This window comes from Micropterus salmoides, unplaced genomic scaffold (genome assembly GCF_014851395.1).
Source record: "Micropterus salmoides isolate LMB-PRFRI ecotype aquatic unplaced genomic scaffold, ASM1485139v1 Ms_hic_scaffold_1, whole genome shotgun sequence".
Taxonomy (NCBI): Eukaryota; Metazoa; Chordata; class Actinopteri; order Centrarchiformes; family Centrarchidae; genus Micropterus; species Micropterus salmoides.
In genome coordinates this window covers 15,210,852-15,231,986 of record NW_024040040.1, presented here as the reverse complement: position 1 = coordinate 15,231,986, position 21,135 = coordinate 15,210,852, and the positions used below count along the sequence as shown (strand labels likewise).

The window sequence follows — 21,135 nt, the reverse complement described above, 5'->3', positions numbered from 1 at the left end:
TTTCATGTGTTTGCTTGCTGGCGGGGCGGTGCTCTGTTGGATGATAAAGACGGGAGGAAAATTACATGCAAACAGACATACAGATGCTGTTGTACTACAGCATCAAAACGGCTACATACAGATGAAGATACAGTAAATGGTTGAAGACATCTATATGTCACCTATATTGAAAGTGTATTCACCTATGTGGTGGAGTATAGTTAAAGAACTGCCACATTTATGATGGCTGGATGCTTTTAGTTGTCTGCTGATGAGAATGTTAGTGACCTTTTCATGGCTTGTCAGGCTGCATATATCTGGATGACAGATGCCAATAAATATCCACCTCCACATTTTACAGCAATGAAATTAGCTCAGTAGTGTCACAGTCCTTGCTGTTAACCTTTCATCAACAATGTGCATTAAGTTATTGATTTGTGTTTTAAAGTTGGCATTTTAATGTCAAGAAAATTCTAATTATTGTATGTTCAAAGGAATTCTTCCTGATTGTCATTGTTGTCCGAGTGGAAAAGCCGCTGACAGGGTTTTTAAATCACAGGACATTAAAACTTCCCATCAAATGCTAGGATTAAAATCAGAGTCAGCTGTGCTTCAGGTTAAACGATTGTATAATAAATATACAATATAGGCCTAATCAGTAGTTTCACATCTGTCATATCAGATGTAGGCAACACTAATGAGAAGATCTTAATTGCATTAAAGATGCTACACAGGTTTCAAAATGGTGACTAAAGTTGAAGTTTAAGTTGTAAAGAGAAGCTAAAAGATTTTCATCTCAATTGTATTGTTTACTCAATAGTTAGTCACTTAGCGTTGATCAGCTAGTCATGGAGGTTATGTGAAGTTTGGAAACAGAAGTAAAATGACATTAAATACTGTGTTCTATACGAGTCCGCTGAAGAGTAGATTGAAGACACCTTAGATCACGATCTTGATAGAATCGTCACAGATTGACCTTTCTCTGTCTTCCTCTTTTTGGGGTCTTTCTGTCCCACATTCAACCAGTCTCCACCTGAGACATGACATTATAATGCACTGAATAAAGATATAGCTAGGACTAGGGACAAATATCTGTTGTATTGTTGATTAATCTTTTAATTGTTTTTGAGAAATCAATTAATCTTTCATTCACAAATATCATAAATAGAGAAAATCAGCTCCCCAGAACCAAAAGTGATGTTTTGAAATTGTCCGATCAACAGTTCAAAACACATATACACAATACATATATTTACAAAAGCAGAACAATTAAGACGCTTGAACCTAAGAATGTTTGACATGTTTCCTTGATAAATGTCTTAGACAATTAATTGATAATAAAAAATATTACTTTTTATTATTGATTAATCAACTAATTGCATCAGCACTACTCATACTCATACTACGCATGTTAGAAACAACACATATCTTTTAGTGTCGTGATATACAGATATTTTAGAGAAATTTCAAAACAGTAAGTCTATAACATTATTTTATCAACAAATATGTTTTCATCACTGAATTTCTTTACAACAGCAGATTTTTAAGACACAGACAATAATTGCTTTGTGATTAGTTACGGGAAGCAAGCTTTGGTGTTCAACTGGAGACCCAAATAGTAATGTGAGGTATCCTTATTCCTGGGAGATGGAGATACAGACTAGAGAAGATAAAGAACAAAAAGGGGGAGAGATAAAAGAAAAAAGGGAGAGGAGAGAGAGATGAAAGCAGCAGGCACACCAGCGTTGTTAAAATGATCATGTATAATTGAAGGAACATTTCCATGGCTGACTTACTGCTGGGAATCAAAGGCTCAGACTCAAGCAGAACAGGAGGCTAACACCTACCATACTCTGACTTATTTCACTGCCAGCAGTATGACTAACAAACTGTTGAGGTAACACTAGCGATGTTCTGGTAAATAAAAACATCCTGTGAGTGATTGTCAAGAGGCAAATCACCACAAACACAAGCAAAAATCAATTATGTTGTTACACTTTCATCTTCAAATTAAAGGAATCACAGGTTAAAGGAAAAGGCTGCTGAGATCTATCATCATTGACTCCCAGACTGAGTGGGATATTCCTTCATTGCCATCATCATGACAATTAATTTTTTCCTCTCAGCTTGTCAAACAACGCAGTCCATCCAGTAGTTGTTGAGGCTTTTCTCTTAAAATCACAGATGTCAACCTCATGGTGGCACAGAGAGAAAGTCAGGGGATCACCGACGTCATTAGGATTCATCCTCTGGGGAGCCAATACTTCTGTACACACACATTTTATGGCAATCCAACCAATAGTTGATTGTTAGCAGGATAAATTATTGGTTCTACTAATCAGGTTCTTAAATCAAGATAAACTAAACTCTGGCTTAAGATTATGTGCCACAGCCCAACTGTCTTTAGTGTCATAGTCATCAGTTAGCTGTAAAGATGCCTTGTCATTATTTCAGTCACTAGCTCTCATTTATGATCATAATAATAGCTTTAAGGCCTCAGTATGCTTCAAACAAAGAGCATGTAATTTAAAAGCAGAATTGGGGTGGCTGTGAAAATTATTTTTAACCTTCAGAAACAGATAGATCTGACAATCACTCTTCTCTCCTAAACTCTCTGTTTTTTGTTGTTCAAATAACTGCTTCTGTCACTTAGTGCGTGAACAACTGAGTGCACCACCATGAGTGTCTTTAAGGAGACCAAAAGTGTGCATCTTTATCCATAATTGTATGGAGTCATGTAAGTCATGACGACTTTCTATGAGAGCAGGTTTTTCGCCCTGCCTCCAAATGCAGCCATTCAGAACAACAATAAACACTTTTGTCTCTAGCATAGACTGTATATAAGAAATGGACGTAGTCATCGTGATGTCACCTGTTGGTTTGTGGACTGCCGTTTTGAAGCATCGAGTGTGGCCGATAAGGCGCCGCCATGTAGAGTTTTTGCAACCAGGAAGTACCCGGAAGTGACGATATGGCGGAGCTAACGGCCGTGTGCGGAGCTAGCTAGCGTTCTTAGCTAGGTGCAACTGTAACTCACGTTAACTGTCATTTAAGAGGGCTGATAACTTTGTCGAGCGAACTACAGCCTTAAAACTAAATGTACTCACCAGAGAAAGTAAACAGCCAACTCCCAATAAGCTTTTTCAGCGGCGCTGGTTAAATTTACACAGTGGCGTGGGTACGAGTCGGCTCTAGCCTGATTGACAGGTTGCCATGGTAACGACTTGTCAATCATATATAATCCCTCCCTGAAACATACTCTGCTTTGTGGTCTATTTTAAAATAAATGGGACCATAATTTACTAAATGAACATCATTTTGTATTGAAGAAGACTGAGACCATAAACTCATCAGGAAAGTGTTTACTGGGGTAATTATTCAGCTGAGAATTAGGGTCATTTTCCCATTATTTCTAATTGAGCCGGACTTCTATTTGCAACCAGAAGAGTCGCCCCCTGCTGGATTTTCAATAGAATGCAGGTTCCAGGGACTTCCGCATTCGCTTCATATTGCAGACAGGAAGCTTCCCGCTTGGTCTCTATATGTGGTTGGACGAACTAGCTTGTATGAAGCATACTGAGACTTTTAGTTCTTAAAGCGGGATTGCTCTCCCTTCATGCGTTCCACCTCAGGCCTATCACAGCTTCAGCTACTGGTTGTACTGAACTAAACTGATTTCTAAAATGGGAGTGATATATCATACTGGAGCTGGGAAATGCAGTTGAAATAATTTTCCCAATATTGATAAGAAATTTTATTGCTTATCAGGATCGAATCAGGAGGTGCAGATGTATTACAGCTGTGACAAGCCAGGTACAATGGAGCTTTCAGTTAAATTTTAAAAAGCCATGCTGTGATTATGACTTGGATGTTGATCCAAGTAGTGTTTAAATGTCAAAAGGGTGTAATTACATGACTGTGTCATTTTGTGTTATGGAGGATAATTACCATGACATACTGATGTTTGTATATAAACTTGTCACCTCACCTGTAAGTGAAACAAAATGTGCAGCTTCTAGTTCTGATGCCAGCGGCTGTTATTCAGCTGACCGTGAATATTAGCTGCTCACTTGGGGCTTCAATTTGCTGAAGCTGGAGTTTTTTTGAAAGCTCCTGCATATAATTTACCTCCAGCACAAATAAAACTTGCTTATATTTCTGGGAGAGAGCGCAAGCATGGCTGACAAGGTATTTTCACTTAGGCTTGTTTGTGGACAGGACTTTTGGGTGAAGTTATTGGAGGATTTTAGCCAATTTTTGTGTTTAGTGAGAAGATCAAAACATCTGCACACTTGTCTTTGCACCAAATTTATTATCTAAGCTTTTGGCAGAGCTGTGCTTAGATAAAGGTCTTTGTTGCTGAAAGCTTAGACCTTCATCAGACCTTCATCTTTCAGTCCTTATCTTCTTTGTTGTGCGTGATGGTTAGGTTAGATTAGGTTCACCTGAGTCAGGCTGTTTACAAAAAGCATAGCCTGTCTTGGCTTTCTTTATGAAACATACATGAGTAAAGAAAATTTTTCAACAAATAGTTTTGGACACAAACTGCACATCAACTGCTGTAAATACACAACTCTGTCCGTGAGTAATACTGTTTTTAATCAAAGCACAAAACCCATTTCTCTCCTTTCCTGCTGTTGATGTTGCTTGTGTTGCACTCTGCATGCAGAGCTGAGCTTTAATCTTCACTGTTGATTTGATATTGAAGTAGTTAATAAACACTTTCTATCCCTTCCTCATTCTGTTGTCTGTTTCTCTTCCTGTCTCCAGGTAATTTATGCTCTCAACACCAAGAACGACGAACATGAGGAAGAAATTGAGTCTCTGAAGGACGCCCACGAGGACGAGGTATGGAGACAACAGAGCACCAAACACATGATTATATAGGGCACAGTCGCATGTGGATAAGGTCACTTATTATCTATTTTATTAGCTTCAGTGGAGAAAGTGTTGTTCTCCTGAGTGAGGTGTTTTCCTCTCCTCTTCAGTATTTTAGTGACTGGCGGAGCGCTGCAGTGGGAGGAGAGGAGCAGCAATCATGTGTCAGTCTGCAATTTTGGTGTCAAGGCTGACCGCATTTTAGCTGTCTGCCGCCCGTCTGCAGGGAGCAGGTCAATGCCACTCTGTGAAGGGTGCAGCAATGTTTTTGTCATATTTAGGGGCAAGGCACTCTCACATCGATCTCTCAGAATCCCACAAAAAGTTTATTCATGCTGCTTGACAGTTTCACTTTCATGACAGATTGCTTATCTTAATTGCACAGAAAAAACACAGTGTCACTAAATTAAGGCAGTAAAGCCATTAAGGTCGAGTAAAGATTAAGTGATGTCTTACCAGCATCTGTTTTCTACAATGGTTTACAGGTGTGAAGCACTGCTCTTTCAGCTGATTTATTCACTTTAGAGCTACTGTACTTGAAAGCAGTGGGTGCAGATGGCTGTCAATAGAAATGAAAAACCAACATGAACTGTGTTAGTAAGATGTTTTTTTCAAAACAAGCCTTGAGAACAGATCCAGTGCTCCTTGGCATAGATTCTCTTTTGGTTTTTGGATCCTTTTTCTGGAGAGATGAACACCATTTATCCAAAAGATATTTCCTCATTTTGTGTTTTGATGGTGGTGGCGGAGGGCTCTGTTTAACACATCACTTCAAATTGTTGGGTTTAGATCTGGTGACTGTGAAGGTGACAGCAAAGGATTCACATCATTTTCATACCAACACCCGGCTGTAGCTTCATACTTAACAGACAGACAGGAGAGTGGTATCGATGGTCTATTCCAACTTTCTGCACAAAGAGAAGCGCCTTTTTATCGAAAGGTCAAACTATTCCTTTACATTTGCAGCAACATATTAGAGCTGCTGTGTATTTGCACATGTGACTTTTTACTTCCCTTACAGGATTATAAGTTTCCGCTTGAGAGAAGCTCTTCCTGCCTGTCCACTTCATAACCAAATTATCAGTCACTAACATCATCTCTGTAATGGTCCTTGATTGCTACAAGCCGACAACACACAATACTCTATATCAAGAATTCTTTCAGGAACAATTTCAAAACAGAGCAGTTTGTGTATTCTAATGCTTTTTCATTTATTATACAGTATATCTTCTTGACTGGTTCAGTCTGGCTCTACATTATAAACCCTGATCTCCAAAGTTCATTTAAGGACAAGACCTAAGCTGATATGAAACTGGTTTAAATGTTGTTAATTTCCTCCGCATTGCTTTCAGAGAGAAGCTTTAGTGTTAATTTAATTTGTGTTTCTTTCAAGTGTGGGACTTTTCTCCCCCTGCCAAGAACCATTTCTTGGAGGCAGCAGTGTTGTGCTGGCTCCTAGTTTTATTTATTTCTACATTTCTCACTTTGGCTCTTATTTTCACCTACTCTGTACGTGGGTTTTGGAACAGTTTTGATGTCACATATAATTGCCAAACTGGCTCTACATGTCAACTCAAAGGTCATTTATGAGACCAAACTGTGAGTCGAGTGTTAAAAGTACATCTGCAGCTTTTAGGCTGTTGACTGTTTTTATAATTTCTCTCCTGCTCAGGTCCAACACATTGTGACAGAAACCAGAGACAAGATCATGCAGTACAAGAGTAAGATGGCGGACGAGGCCGACCTGAGGCGGCGGCTGGCCAGTCTGGAAGAATCTGTCGAACTCCATGAACACATGAAGAGACAGGTCATTCACTGCTGCTGGGTGCCACCAGGGCTTCATGTAGTTTGGTTGTGTTAGTTTAATCTGAATTGAGCTGTGTGATGTACAATCATGTGATGTAATATAGCCATGGATGCATGACAATACTTTTGTGTAATGTATTACAGTTGCTATAATGTAATATAAAATCATGCTAAAATAATAATGTTTTGTTTCAGGCTTTAGCAGAGTTTGAGATGTACAGACAGAGAATGGAGGATTCCCAGCTCTGCACCGAGGCCCAACACACACAGAGAGTGGTTTCTATGAGCAGAGAGGTAAAGCTTTACACACACACACACACACACACACACAAATAAATTTAATCAGACAGCTTGTTAAAAGATTATGCTCTTGTTGTACTGGAAGGGTGGAGATAAATTGTTATTCCCTGACCCTGTTTAAACCTGACAAAGCATTTATTAAAATATTTTGCCCCATAAAATATTGTCTACTCAGTTGGGCTGCATCGCGTTTATCAGTACTAGTATGCAACTCTTGGCATGCCACTTGTTTCCACTGGCTTTAGGATGATTCTTAACTGGTATGTGATGTCGCTGTGGTACGGTATGCCTAACACATGATGTATATACTACTTTTGTAACAATAAATAAATATTTTGACATAATGTTCATTAGCATATAGCTAGTGTTAATGGTCAAACTTTGCTCAACGCGCTATACTAGTACAGGGTTGAATATGTAGCTGTGTTCAGCCCTGCTAACTTCATCAGTGTAGGCTGCCTATAGTGAGTGGTTATTTTCCAGTATAACATTATTTTTACAAGGTAACTGGAAAAAAGTGGTAGAAAAAGAAAAACATGTACATTTTAAAGGTAAATGCATTAATCTGTTGCACTTTGAGTGGAAAATGAAGTGGCTACATCTATGAAGAGCTTTGTGAATACCAGTGGCATTCATGTCAGTGAAGCATGACTGACAAGCCATTTGTAAGTTGCACCAGAGACATTTTGGGTGTACTCAGCAGCAGCATATCATAATAAGCAGTGGCATATGTCAGTAAGAATCTGTATATGCCTGTGAGAAGGGGTATCTGCCAGTGGAAAATGAGTCACTTAATTTTTTGAGCAACATTTCGACCAACTACAGGTCTTAATAAATAAATAAATACCCAAGGAAGGAAGGAAGGAAATGAGGGATATATTTAGCAAAATGACCAGTGACATCATAATCATCAAATCACTGTCAAATGTTTAAAGATATTCTTGGCAGATAATATAAAAATATCTTTGAATTATATAAATATTTTTTTTATAAGGATATCTGAAGGATATCTTTACACACATGAATTTGATAGATTCTAAATATACCCCTCCTTTGCTTCCCATGGGTATTTGTCTACAATGATTAAAAATAAAAGGGAGCTGTGATTCCAGAATTTTAGAATGAATGAATGAAGCTTTATTATTGTGTCATGCATATGAATACGCCCAGCCCACATGGGCTTACAAGACACCAACATTAATATACAGAAATAAAAAAAATTAATATACAAGATAGCCAGGTCCAGAGTACATCATATACATTGCTAACCAAATAGAGACAAGAGTTAGAAACGGAATAATAATAGTAATAGTACTAAAAGTATATATTCATAAACAGATGTATTCGCCTTTACTCAAATAACCACCCATCTAAGCCCATAATCCTACACAGGACAAAATTAAATCTAGTTAAACAAACTAGCTTGCCTTCTTTTCCAAGCCTTTGATACAAAGTTTGCAAACTTAAATACATCATAGTTAAACAAGCATACTAATTTTTGATTATCAGCATACCAAAATATTTCAGGGATTTGTCGTGTAACTTCCAGAAACAAAGATTCTCTTAGATCATCATAATGTGTACAATACAAAAGGAAATGAGATTAGATTAGATTAGCACTTATCACACCAATTTTTTATGGAGGTCTACACGACTACTCCAATTTATTGTACCAAGTGCCATGAGCCAGTGGAACAGCAGGGTTTACCAAAACCAACAGTGAATCTGTAAATGCCACTGGAACAGGAGTGGCACACCATCAGCCAGTTTGGATCTCGGTGATGCTGGACTCCTCTTTTATATATTGAACAAAATTATAAACGCAACACTTTTGTTTTTGCCCCCATTCATCATGAGCTGAACTCAAAGATCTTTCTGTATGCACACAATAGGCCTATTTCTCTCAAATATTGTTCATAAATCTGTCAAAATCTGTGTTGGTGAGCACTTCTCCTTTGCCGACATCATCCATATGTGGCATATCAAGATATTAATCGGATAGCGTGGGTATTGCACAGGTGTGCCTTAGGCTCCCCATAAATAAAAGGCCACTCGAAAAACTGTATTGGGGGGGGGTCTCCTTCGCATAGAGTTGATCAGGTTGTTGATTGTGGCCTGTGGAATGTTGGTCCACTCCTCTTCAACGGCTGTGCGAAGTTGCAGTCAGGTCGAGACCCCGATGAGGACGACGAGCATGCAGATGAGCTTCCCTGAGACCTTTCCTGACAGTTTGTGCAGAAATTCTTCGGTTATGCAAACTGATTGCTGCAGCAGCTGTCCAGGTGGCTGGTCTCAGACGATCTTGGAGGTGAATATGCTAGATGTGCAGGTCCTGGGCTGTTGTGGTTACACGTGGTCTGCAGTTGTGAGGCCGGTTGGATGTACTGCCAAATTCTCTGAAACGCCTTTGGAGACGGCTTATGGTAGAGAAATGAACATTCAATTCACTGGCAACCTCTCTGATGGACATTTCCTGCAGTCAACATGCCAATTGCACGCTCCCTCAAAACTTGCGACATCTGTCGCAATTAGCTGTGTGATGGAACTGCGCATTTGTATTCATAGAGAAAGTCGTAGATCTTTGAGTTCAGCTCATGATGAATGGGGGCAAAAACAAAAATGTTGTGTTTATAATTTTGTTCAGTGTATGATCCTTGCTTCCAAGATTGCAGGTACACGCTAAAATGAAACGCTGCGTGGCACAATGTCACGTGAATTGTTAAAGAAAGTGTTAAGTGCAGAAATGTATATAAAGTTACGATAAAACCATGTAGAATGTAAAAAGATGTAGCATAACTAAATATCAATCAAACATGATTGCATGCATCATATTATATCATGTCATGTGTCATGTCGCCATATGACATAATGTCATACACACCGGCTTTGTAGAGTCTGATGGCAGTGGGCATAAATGAACACCAGGAGTGTTTTTAGATTTAGTGATGAGCTGGTGGCTGAATGAGCTCAGTTCATCATCAGTTCATCTATATTGGGATTGGTGTAAGTTAGCGTTGGTCTGGTCTCTCGTCTTCCTCTCTGCCACTGCCTTCACACTGTCCACCTTCAGCTTGACCAAAGAGATGCTTCTTTACCAACCTGAACGAGTCTGCTGGCATCACATGCCATCACATCTCATGTTACATTTTTGTGTATTTTTTCGACCTCACGTCTGTCAGATCTTTTGATATAACAGCAAACACGGACACGTTTCTTTGTTGCAGCCGTTTCAACACTCTGAGGTGTAGAGTAGCTGTAAGCATTCGTTTTGGCACTGAGAGAAATAACAATAATAAAGTAAGCTGAAAGCATAATAGAACTAAATATTATGCACTTTTTCATTTATTCCAGAGGGATTTTCAAGAGACGCTGTGAGCGTTTAGCTTGGCACAGGTAGAGACAGGATTGGCAGCAACACACAAACGATCAAACGGAATAGGATATGTTTCGTGGTTTCAATAGGTGGAGGAGATGCGTCGGGATTTTGAGGAGAAGCTGCGGGCGTTCAGCCAGGCTCAGGCCCAGTTTGAGGCGGATAAACGGCGAGCGCTGGAGGAGCTGAGGGCCGCCCACCGCCAGGAGGTGGAGGAACTCCTCAACAACCAGCAGAACCAGAGCGCCACCTCCACCGAAGACCAGGAGAAACTGGCCGAGCTCCATAGACAAGAGGTGGGCCAAGAGTGAGAGAGAGGAAGGAAGATAGATGTGTTTTGGAAGGCATTTTTGGATTGAAGCATGTTATCTTTGGCTTTGTGGAGAGTTTATTCAGCAAGTTACTTGTTGGGGTAATTGCTGTTTTGGAGATTTATAATAGCATGAAAATCAAAAAACAAAATAGGGTTGTTGTTGGTGTAGTTGGCTTATGAGTACATAAACCTGCAGTGGTAATAATCTGGCAATGGACCTTTGTTGCATGTCATCCCCTTCTTTTAATCCCATTTTTCTTTTCTTCTCAACTGTTAACTATCTAATATAGCATATTTACCAAAGACTAATCTTTTAAAAAACAATAAATAACTATATGTTTGCAGTTGGTATTCCAAAGATCTCTTAATGTATTTTGGCAGTTTTGAGTCACTATCAAAAACATTCAAATCGGAAAAAAGACTCGCTCTTCATTTATGCGTCTTCCTGTGTAGGTGGATGCATTAATGGAGAGGGTGGAGGAGCTGACGAAGGATAAGGTCCGTCTGGTGGAAGAATACGAGGCCAAGCTGGGCAAGGCTCAGGAGTATTATGAGAGGGAGCTGGAGGCCATGAGGAGAACACACCAGCTCACCACTGAGAACCTGCTGGCCTGGAAAAGGACTGAGGTAAAACAACAACATAGAAACAAAAAACAAGAAAGCTGCCTTTTATCAACATTAGCATTCATTTGGAGTCATGTTTGTACAATGTTCACTCTCCTTTTAGCTCTGTTTCAGTCTGCACCAACCCCTGAGAGAACTACTATAGCATCCAGTGGGTTTATCAGAGCTGCCTAGTGTTTTTGCAGCCATATATAATGTCTTCATGACTGAATGTGATCCTCTGCCCATGTGCAGGTTGAGCTTCGTAAGGAATTCCAGGCTCAGGAAGCAGCGCTTCAGCGCTCGCTGTCCAAGCTGAGGAGTGAGGTTCAGAAAGCACAGGAGGAGGCCAGAGAGAACCGAGACAAGACCAACAGACTGCAGACATCACTGGCCAATGCAGAGGGAACTATCAAGGTGTGTGTGTGTGTGTGTGTGTGTGTGTGTGTGTGTGTGTGTATTGCTAGATGAATAAGTGGCTGAACATCATGCACTTCTTTTTAGGACAAATATTCACACTGTTAAATTTGAATTAAAATGAAAAAGACCAAAATAAGAACATTCAACATCTGATTCACCAAACATGTATACAACAGTGATTTTTTGTAACCACATGAAAACAGTGCTAAGCCATGGTGCTGCTGCTTATTCGAACTACCCATTTCTTCTTGTATTTGCAGCATTCCCAACAAAGCACACGCAGTACGATAGTCTTCTTTTGGGTACATTTGGGTAGGAAAGTGGGCTAAATTGGATGAAAAACTGTTGCAGAAAACAGAGAAAAAAGTAAAAGCCTCAGGGCAAACAATGTATTCGAGAATCTCAGAGTGGTTAGAAACTTAATGTGGTGTGCACTGATGGTCCTGCAGGCAAATATATATAGTGTGAATAGCTGGATAGGTTTATGTGACTCTAGGCTGTGGTGGGAGAAATACGGCTGGGTTTTAAAATACCAAATGTTGGATTGCTGTGGTGTAATTGTACATCTGTGTGTTTCTGCGTGTGCTGCAGAATCTACACAAGCAGCTGGAAGAAGCCATCCAGGATGGAGAGATCTGGGTGATGCAGCTGAAGGACACAGAGTATGAACTAGAGGGCAGCAGGGAACGAGTTCAACAGCAGGCAACTGAAATCCTCCATAAAGCCAGTAAGATGTGCTTCTTCCTGTTTTCCACATCTGTTAAAGGGAATTCAGCATGGGGCTTATTCTCATGTTTTATAATATTCACGATAACATTTTAGTCATCACTTAATCGTAGAGATTCAGAAAAAATAGTCTCAGGTAAGAACTGAGATGTCATTTGGGGCAAGGAGAGTCCTACAGCATTCTACAGATCTTACATTTATCAGATGTAATGTGAGACGAATATGAGAATGTCTTTATTTTACCAAACTGCAAAAATAAACTGGAAAAGGAACACCGCGTGCAGTTGGCATTTACTGCCAAGAGAAACTCCCGTGGCTAATTGCAAATTGACCCAAACATAAGTATCAAGAAACTACGTGTATGTAGCCACATTTTTGAAAGGGATAACTACCTACACCAGGAGCCACATACCTTAAAACTGTGTAGATTCACCAATGAAATGACGAAAGGTCAGATTTATACATACACATGGTTCTGTTTTATTAATATCAGTCATTGTGAATCTGTACATTTGCAAAAGCCTGATTTCCTCTCCTGTAGCTGATCATAAATAGTGCAGATTCAGACATTGCATATAATTACCCCTGTCTGCTCTACCGGTCTTAGAAGAAGCGAGCTTTCATTGATTGTGTTGCAACGGCGAGGGCAAGACAGCGCCAGAGCAGCCTACATTATGTGCATTTATAGCACCCATATAGTTAATTTGTCACATGTACCTGCTAACCATCATCAGCAGTGATAACCCAATCATTATCGCCAAAGGTAATCAATGATTTAGTTAATTTATACTTTACAACGCCACTTCACATGAAAGGTCACCATGAAAAGAAAAGATGTAAGAGAATGTAAGAGAGTAAAATGATGACTTCAGATTGATCACACAACTTAAGAAAATGCACCTTTGATAGGCATTTTACTAGCTAGATGTATTTGCATGTAGGAAATGTTGTATACATGGATTTTGTGAATATGCATTGTTTCTACATGTGGCCCTACAGTAGGTCGGATTAAAACAACTGGAATCTACATACATTCCTGGATTTGGGAGCTACATGAATTTGACCAGTAGTCATGGATGAACAAAAAATAATTTAGTCAGTCAATTTTTTTTTATGGCTATACTGTAGGACAGTCTGTAGAGCACCTTCTGCTTAACTGCAACTAAGTGGAGCCTTTTTGCCACGAGTAGATTAAATTAGATTAGACTTTATTGTCCCCAGAGGGAAATTCTTTTTCATAGCCTGCCCATCACCAATCAACATTCAACATTATCCTCCCCACATAACATTTCCCAACAAATGTAAACCACAAACAGCAAGAACAACAACAGACAGGACAGGTTAGAATAAGAGTGTCCTCATGGAGACACCATGTTTAGGGCTGCTCTTGCTTTGGTATGCTATGGGAGTAAGCAGAATAAGAGCCTCATATAAACTGGCTTGTTTGAAAAGAAGTTTGATTCCATTTCAAAGCACTGGATTAAACATTTTATAATCCTTTTTAAAGACATTTGTCATGTAAACTCTCTTTTGACTACTTTCTCTTTTTGGAGCATCTGCACCACACTTCTTTCCCTTCCTATTTACCAGACCTCTACCACTTTTAAGTCTTACTCAGGGGAACCTTTGAAAAGCCGATACTTTTGGGGAGAAGACAGAAGGCTCGCCTCCTGTTCTCCAGTTGCAGAATATGTTGACGTAACTGTTGCCTCAGCACTAAAGCAATAATAATGCCAAATGCTCAAATACATTTTAAAGGTTGCCAGATTTGTGTTCGGTGTGTCCATCAGGTTAAAGCTGCTCTAATTGCTAACTGTAGTGCCTCTTTGACAGACTTGGGATTTTGATTTGACTGTTTCCAGGTCAGATTGGCTCCCTGCAGGCCACCCAGATGGCCCACGAGGCGACCATTAGGAACCTGGACCAGGAGCAGAGCCGTCTAAAGGAGAAGATCAGCAGGCTGGAGGAAGAGAGGGAGGCTCTGCTCAACCAGAGCCAGGCCGCCAGTGAACAGCACAGACAACATGTGCTCAAGCTAGAACAGGTACTATTAACCCGTCCTTAATTCCAGTCCAGGTCATGAATCATATAAAGCCAACTTCTTATCTCCTCCTTTTCTTCTCCTCAGTCTCTGCGTGAGGAGCACCAGGGCTACGAGAAGGAGCTCTCGAGGCTGAGGGCCCACTATGAGGAGGAGGCTCTTCGCTTCAGGGAGGCGCAGGTCAGAGCGCTGGAGGAAATGGAGGAGAAACATAAGGCCATGAGGGAGGAGGCGCAGCAGGAGAAAGAGGAGGAGAAAAAGCTCCTCATGACGGTGAGTCCAATGTTAGGATTTGGTGTTTCGGCTAATAAGACCTTGATAATCTTGTCAAATTATCCAAGATCGCAATGTACTTTCACGCCCAAAAAGAAATAAAACATGTATAATAGATAAGTTGTGGTAGAAAAGCATCAATCATGTAAATGACATGGGTTTCTTTTCGTTTCAGTGTACTTGCAGTGGCTCCCTTATAAAAGCCACCAGTTATGTTTGTGATATCATCTGTTAATACAAGATATTGCCAAGTTTTGCAATCCATTTTAAGAAAGTAATATTCCACTATCGCAAAGGAGTATAGAGAAGTGTTTTATTGCTTTCCCCCAAAAATAAATAACTAACATAAACAAACATGGTCTGCCAATACTTTGAACAACGTTATCCTTGAAGATATGTACACACATCAATGCACACACAGACAGAATCGATGACAGCCGACAGAACATTACTGCAGTTCACATAATTTATATCATTGATCTCTACACTGTACATTTTCTTAAATTGAATAATGCTTGAACATTTTAAGTCTTCCCCCAATGAATTCACAATCTGACTGCACTTACTGAAATCTGCTTTAACAAATGAATATTCATATTGAGTTTTGTCCCTCTTTGATCATCATTGTTCGGGTAATAATCTGTTTTTAATTCAATTCAAATTTTCAGTTTTGGCTGTTAATATGTTCCATTGAATCCACCTTATTTATAATTTGTACTGCTCTTTTCTCCTAATATACATAATGGTTTTATATTAGTTGTATGTCTTGCCCCACACCAACATACAGTAACAACATTTGAAGAACCTTGTAATCCCACATTTACTTTGCTTTGCTCACGATTGCTAAACACTTTTATCTTTATATGAACTATGTGAGATTCAAGATTCATTATACATGTTAATTAAAAAACATTAAACACAATAATCAGGAAGGAATATACAAGGGATGTTTGATATTTAGAAAATCATTACTTTTAAAGTCTAAACAATTTGGCAAAAATAACTGTACTAATTTTTCTATGGTTTGAGATGTGGTGTCGACATACAGTATATCAAATCTACAGATTGGTTTGAATTAATGCTGTGTAAGTGAGTTATCCTTAAAGAAAGAAATACTGTCACGGCTGTGTTTCTCTGCGTTACCATATTGCTGAATCTTGCATTACAAACTGCTGTTGTATTGTATTTTGAGATGTGTTTGTCTTAACTCTTTGTTTGCCCTTTTTTGAAAGTAAAAATTAACCATATATACAACATGGCGACAAAACAAGGAACAGGAAACAATTGAAGTTTGTTAAATTTTCATATAAAACCAGTAATTAGCCTCTCTGGGCTCTTTTGTATCTATCTTTTCAGTGCAGCAACATCAGCAATTGAATTTCCTCATCAGAGCAAGTGGCCTCAGTCGTTTAAGAAATATGTATCTCTTAAGAAACGAGCAGCTCCCTCAACTGACTACACACATTTAATTAGATCAGCATTAAGACTAAGATGTGAAAACAACATCGCTCTCCCCCTGTGTTTCCATCTGCAGCTTCCACTCTGTCATCCTGTTTTTTTATTTTTTCTTCCTCCTGTTTTCACTCCTCATCCTCTCTGCCCTGCATGAAGGTGGCTGCATGAAGGGAATACAAATGTCCTTGTTGCCAAAGTAGCAACAACAACAACAGATCAGATTACATATGTAGGCTAAATTGATTTACCAGGATTTATTTACCAAAACAGCATTATGTTAGCAACAGCAAATGGTTGTACCTTGGAGGACTCTACTGTTTCTTACTAGTCTCAATTTATTATTCTGCTGTCTTTCTAGCATCTTTCTGTATGAACGTGATCAGTTAATCAGCGTTAGATGAAAGTACTGCAGGAAAAGGAAAGTAAGAGTGAAGCGAAACCCAAAACCAGGGAGATTCTGTAACAAACTACAAAACTAATAGGGGCTAAGCACCGTGATGATGGATTTTAGCCATAGACTGTATAAAAAAATATAAAATTTTAGCCTCAAATGGGTACTCCAGCAATTTAGTGTCCAAAACAGTGCAGCAGAGGCTGAGAAATCCTGACTGTTTAGTCCCTAGTGTGGGTCAAGCTCCAAAAACAATGTATGTTTCAGTAGCCGGCGATGCAGCCGCCTCGTTAACACCCACGTCCTTCAAACATCCTCAGCTCAGTTGGTAACTAAAAATGAAGCTTAGATACTTTCTCAGACTTGACTAAGCTCCTCCAGAGCCACATAAGACAATATAAAACTGCTTTTGATTGTTAAATCGATGGCGATTAACATCATGCAACAAAAAGTCGCCAAAGGCAACAAGCATCAGCTATGAGTGCATATATTCAATTAAACTGTTTTACGTTTGACAGTACATCTGAAGCTCCATTTGCACTGGATGTATTTCTCTTGAGGAGGTGGAGTGATTTTAACATTAACTGCACTGGTCAACGATTTTAAATCCTGAAATAACTACAGCTGCATTTACCTGCAGTTATTCACGTTCTTGTATTTAAAAGTGGATCTCAACTGGACTTTTGTGTGAAAATGGTGTAAGCTGAAAGACGAAAACATGTTAACACCGACAAATAGGCTTATTTGGGAACTCCCTAAAAGCTCATCATATGTGTACAGTAATGTCAGCCACAGGTTTGTACTGATATTCTCTTTTGGCTACTCCTGCAAAATGTCTGTGAACCACATCCTGTCATTTTGTAATGCAGTCCAGAACAATTAGTTAAATTACAATGATTATTCCCCTCCTCCAGTTACAGTATTAATCCTGTTCGAATCCTGGGGCTTGAAGGGGACATGTTATACTGCATTTAAAGCCCTATATTGTAGTTTTGTGGTTCTCTACTTATACTTACCTTCATGCAGGCCCTCATTTTAGCCTCTTTCTGAATACTTAATAACTAAATTTAATAAATTTTACATTATAAGACTCATCTTTTTCATCCTGTTTCTATGAGTTCTTCAGCATTTATGACATTTATGACCAGTTGCTGTCTGGACTAATAATGCTCGAGCCTGTTATTTCTTTTTGAGAACATAAATAAACACATAAGGAGCAGTAAAAAGTGCTCACAGAGTTGCCCGTCAGCCTATATGCTCTGTGTTTGTAATAACGAAACAGACCAGAAATAAAAGGCAACATTTTGTTGACAATCACAGGATCCCACATGGTGATGGCCCTAATGAGCGGTAGTCGCTATCTGATTGGTCAGCAGTTTATTTTGTCCTGGAGTGGTAGAAGAGGAGGGCTTGTTTACAGCACATTAAACCCAATTTGTCCACGCTCATTTGGCTCCACCTGCATTCAGCGAACATTAACAAATCCCATTGATTCTGGAGCTTGTTGACACTCAAGACTATTCTTTTAACATTGCAGCTATTTGTCTAAAATGAAGACATAGTTTCTGCCTCTGAAATGATTACACACTTTTTGAGTTTTAAATAATTTTGAACTCTGTGCTCTCTCTCTGTCTCTTCCTATATTTCTCCTCTTTTATAACATTTTTCATCCCGCAGCCCCTTCTTGAGCGCATAGCTCCAGTGCTGTTTGAAGATGACTGCTAATTGGTTAATTCTCATTGACATTAAATCCTGCCTCCAAGCCAAGCGAGAGCGTTGAGCATGTGGGTGTGTGTTTATAGATTCCCTGAAAGAAAAAAGCGATGGAGAGAACAGATGGAGATAGCGGCACGAGAGAAATTATGAAAAAAAGTATATATTATGTAAGCCAGAACAGCGCCGTGCCTCATCTTTAGATTAATGTCTGTTTTTATTTGGAGCGAAATTAGAGAGGATGCAGGAAGATGGAGAGGGTGAGACGAAAAGGTAGAAAGGGATGGATGGTGGAGAGGTAAAGAAGACAGAACTGGTCATTTGACAGATGTAAAAGATGGACATCATGACAGCAAGTTTCTAAACAAAGGCAATAAAATCTTGTTCAATGTCACTGTCAACAGTATGGATTGTCTCATTGAATGCAGCAGCAGGTTAAAACTAGGGCTAAGACTAGGATTCTTTTTTTTATTGTTTAATCTAATTAATCTGATGCGTTTTTTTCTCTATTAATCATTTGGTTGATAAAATAAAATTGTGAAAAATATCCATCACAATTTCCTAGAACCCAAGGTGAAGGTGTCAGATGCTTTGTTTTGTTTAATGAACAGTCTAAAACCTGAAGATATTTGCTATAATATCAACAAGGAAAGACAAATTCTTACATTTGAGAAGCTGGAGCCATCAAAATGTTTGGCATTTTACATTTACAGAGGCAGGCAGAGGGGTTGAAGGAGTGGGGGAGATTCTCATTGGCCTCGTGTCCTACCCCTGGAGCCCCGGGCGTCGGGGGTGCTGTGGGGTTGATGACGGCCTTGCCTGATCTCGGGTGGGCTGGGGGGGGTCGTGGGGGCCCGCCCTTGACCTAGGGTTCTGGGGACTCGGGCTTGTGGCCTTTGCTCATTTCTGGGCGGGTGGTGTGTCCCTGGGCCTGGGGGCCCGTTGTCTCCTCTCCTTGCCTGGGCCCTCTTCGGCAGAGGTGAGGCTCCCGCTGCTTCCCCCTGCCAGCTCTCTCACGGTGGGGGCATTCGGGAGTCTCTGGGGCGCATGGCCGGTGTTGTCGGGGTAGGTTTTGGTGCTCCTCCTTGGGGGTGCTTGACTGGGGGGGGCTGGGCCCCTGTCCGGGGATGAGATCGGCCTCGGGGGCTGCTGTCACTGCCTGCATTGTAGGGAGGGATGCCTCTGGCTGGGCTGGGGGACCATTGGCCTGGTTCTCCCGCGTTATCGCTCCCTGGCGGCAGGGAGCTTCCCGGCACGGCTTTCTGCTGTTCTTCCTTGGGGCGGGGTACAGCTTCCCCCGGGACATGCGGTCTGGGGTCCTTTGCGCTTTGGGGGGTCGCAGGGTGTCCTGGCTTCTGGAGGTGGGGGTCTCTGCGCGGGTTGATCCGATTGCGGTTTGGTGAGCTGCAGTGGGATTGTGGGGCGATTGTCGATGCATCTTGATGCATTATGCTTTTCCCCTGGGCAGGGTCTCTGGATGGCTGCTGGGCGTTTAGTTTGTGCATTGGAGTCCGGGGGAGGCATTTCCTCATTGGCTTGGAGGGACCTGTTTGCGTCCCTGTTTTGCTTCGTTGGCCTCGGATCCGTGCTTCCCCATTTCTCTGTCGGCCAGTTGTTGGAACCCTCTGGATACTGAGGTATATAGTTAGTTTTCAGGATGTGCAGTGTGGGTGCGGGGCAGGGCTGTGCTCCGGTTTGTTCTGGGTTTGTGCCTGGAGTTCTCGGCCCTTGACGGGTGGGTGGGTTGTTGGTGGCATGCAGCTGAGCTAGTTGATTTTGCCTCGTTGCTGGTTTGTCTGGTGTTGCACGGTGGCCAGGGGGCGTGCTGGGCATGGGGGATGTCGGCTGGCGCCGGTGGCCTTAGTTTTTTCCGGCGGTTGGGGGGATGGCGGACTTTTATTGGCGGGTGCACGGTGACCTGTGCGGGCACGTTTGCTGCCAGGCTGGGACTTGCTGCTGGTGTTTCTCTCCGCTGGCTTTCGCTGTCGTGTTGTTCCGTTTGCTCTCTCTCGTTTGCCCGACCTCGCACGCGGGATTCGCGGGGGGCTGCTGGGCATTGGGTGTTGCCGTGCTCGCACAGTGTGCGCGTTGGGCTCGTCACTTGTGCATTGGTGTTGATGATTGCGTGGCATTTGGGCATTTTGGTTGTTCGCTGCGCGGCAGTGGGGTGCTGGGTGTGGGGGGGGCACTGGTCTATGTTGTGTGCGCGCCGCGGTCGGTCCGGGCGCTGCTCTTCCGCAGATTATGCTTTTTGCGTTCCATCTGCATTATGTTGTCAACTGGCATTTGGGTCGGGGTCTTCTGCGTTTGCATTGCGGTGCATCTGGGAGTCTTTGTTTTTTTGCGATTGATTTATTCTTCTTCTTCTTTCTCCTACCCCTATTGGCTACTGGGGTTCTTGCCTGCCTGTTGCTGGGGTAGGTGTGGCACAGTCGTGGCATCCCACTCTCACTAACAACTACATTCTTTAACAGGCTTATGCGCACACACATGTACACACACACACATACAGACACATTCACCCACACGCACACAGACACACACAGACACAAACAAATTTAGGTTGTCCCTGGTAGAATTATTCCTGATGCTTTTCTTTCAGTTACTTATTTAAATTAATTATTCTTCCAGCTCTCGTGGCTGTGCTGTGTTGCTTATTTAGTGTGTGTGACTGTTTCTTGTTTTCATTTTTCTCTTAGTTGTCTTACTATGTCAGCTGTTCATTGCTGCTGTTTGGCTGGTTGTCTTTTACTATTATTATTATTTTTATTTTTATTGTTTTTGTTTGTTTGTTGTGTTTTTCTCCTCCTCCCCCCTCTCTGTTCTATTGCAGGTTTCGTTGCTTTCTGCAATTGGTGTTTCCC

The 21,135-nt window shown here is 41.0% G+C and overlaps 1 protein-coding gene across 4 annotated transcripts in view; it reads left to right on the top strand.

Annotated features, from left to right (window-relative positions):
- The window catches only part of LOC119903464 (protein FAM184A-like), a 64,879-nt gene that overhangs the window by 4,132 nt on the left and 39,612 nt on the right, over positions 1-21,135 (top strand). For 3 of the 4 annotated variants that reach the window (XM_038719703.1, XM_038719679.1, XM_038719688.1), the window contains exons 2-10: positions 4,750-4,827; positions 6,530-6,664; positions 6,859-6,957; positions 10,426-10,632; positions 11,103-11,276; positions 11,508-11,669; positions 12,264-12,399; positions 14,261-14,442; positions 14,527-14,712. In XM_038719703.1, the coding sequence (XP_038575631.1) occupies positions 4,750-4,827; positions 6,530-6,664; positions 6,859-6,957; positions 10,426-10,632; positions 11,103-11,276; positions 11,508-11,669; positions 12,264-12,399; positions 14,261-14,442; positions 14,527-14,712 (1,359 nt within the window). The remainder of the gene's footprint in view (positions 1-4,749; positions 4,828-6,529; positions 6,665-6,858; positions 6,958-10,425; positions 10,633-11,102; positions 11,277-11,507; positions 11,670-12,263; positions 12,400-14,260; positions 14,443-14,526; positions 14,713-21,135) is intronic. The other variant, XM_038719696.1, reaches the window with a different exon arrangement.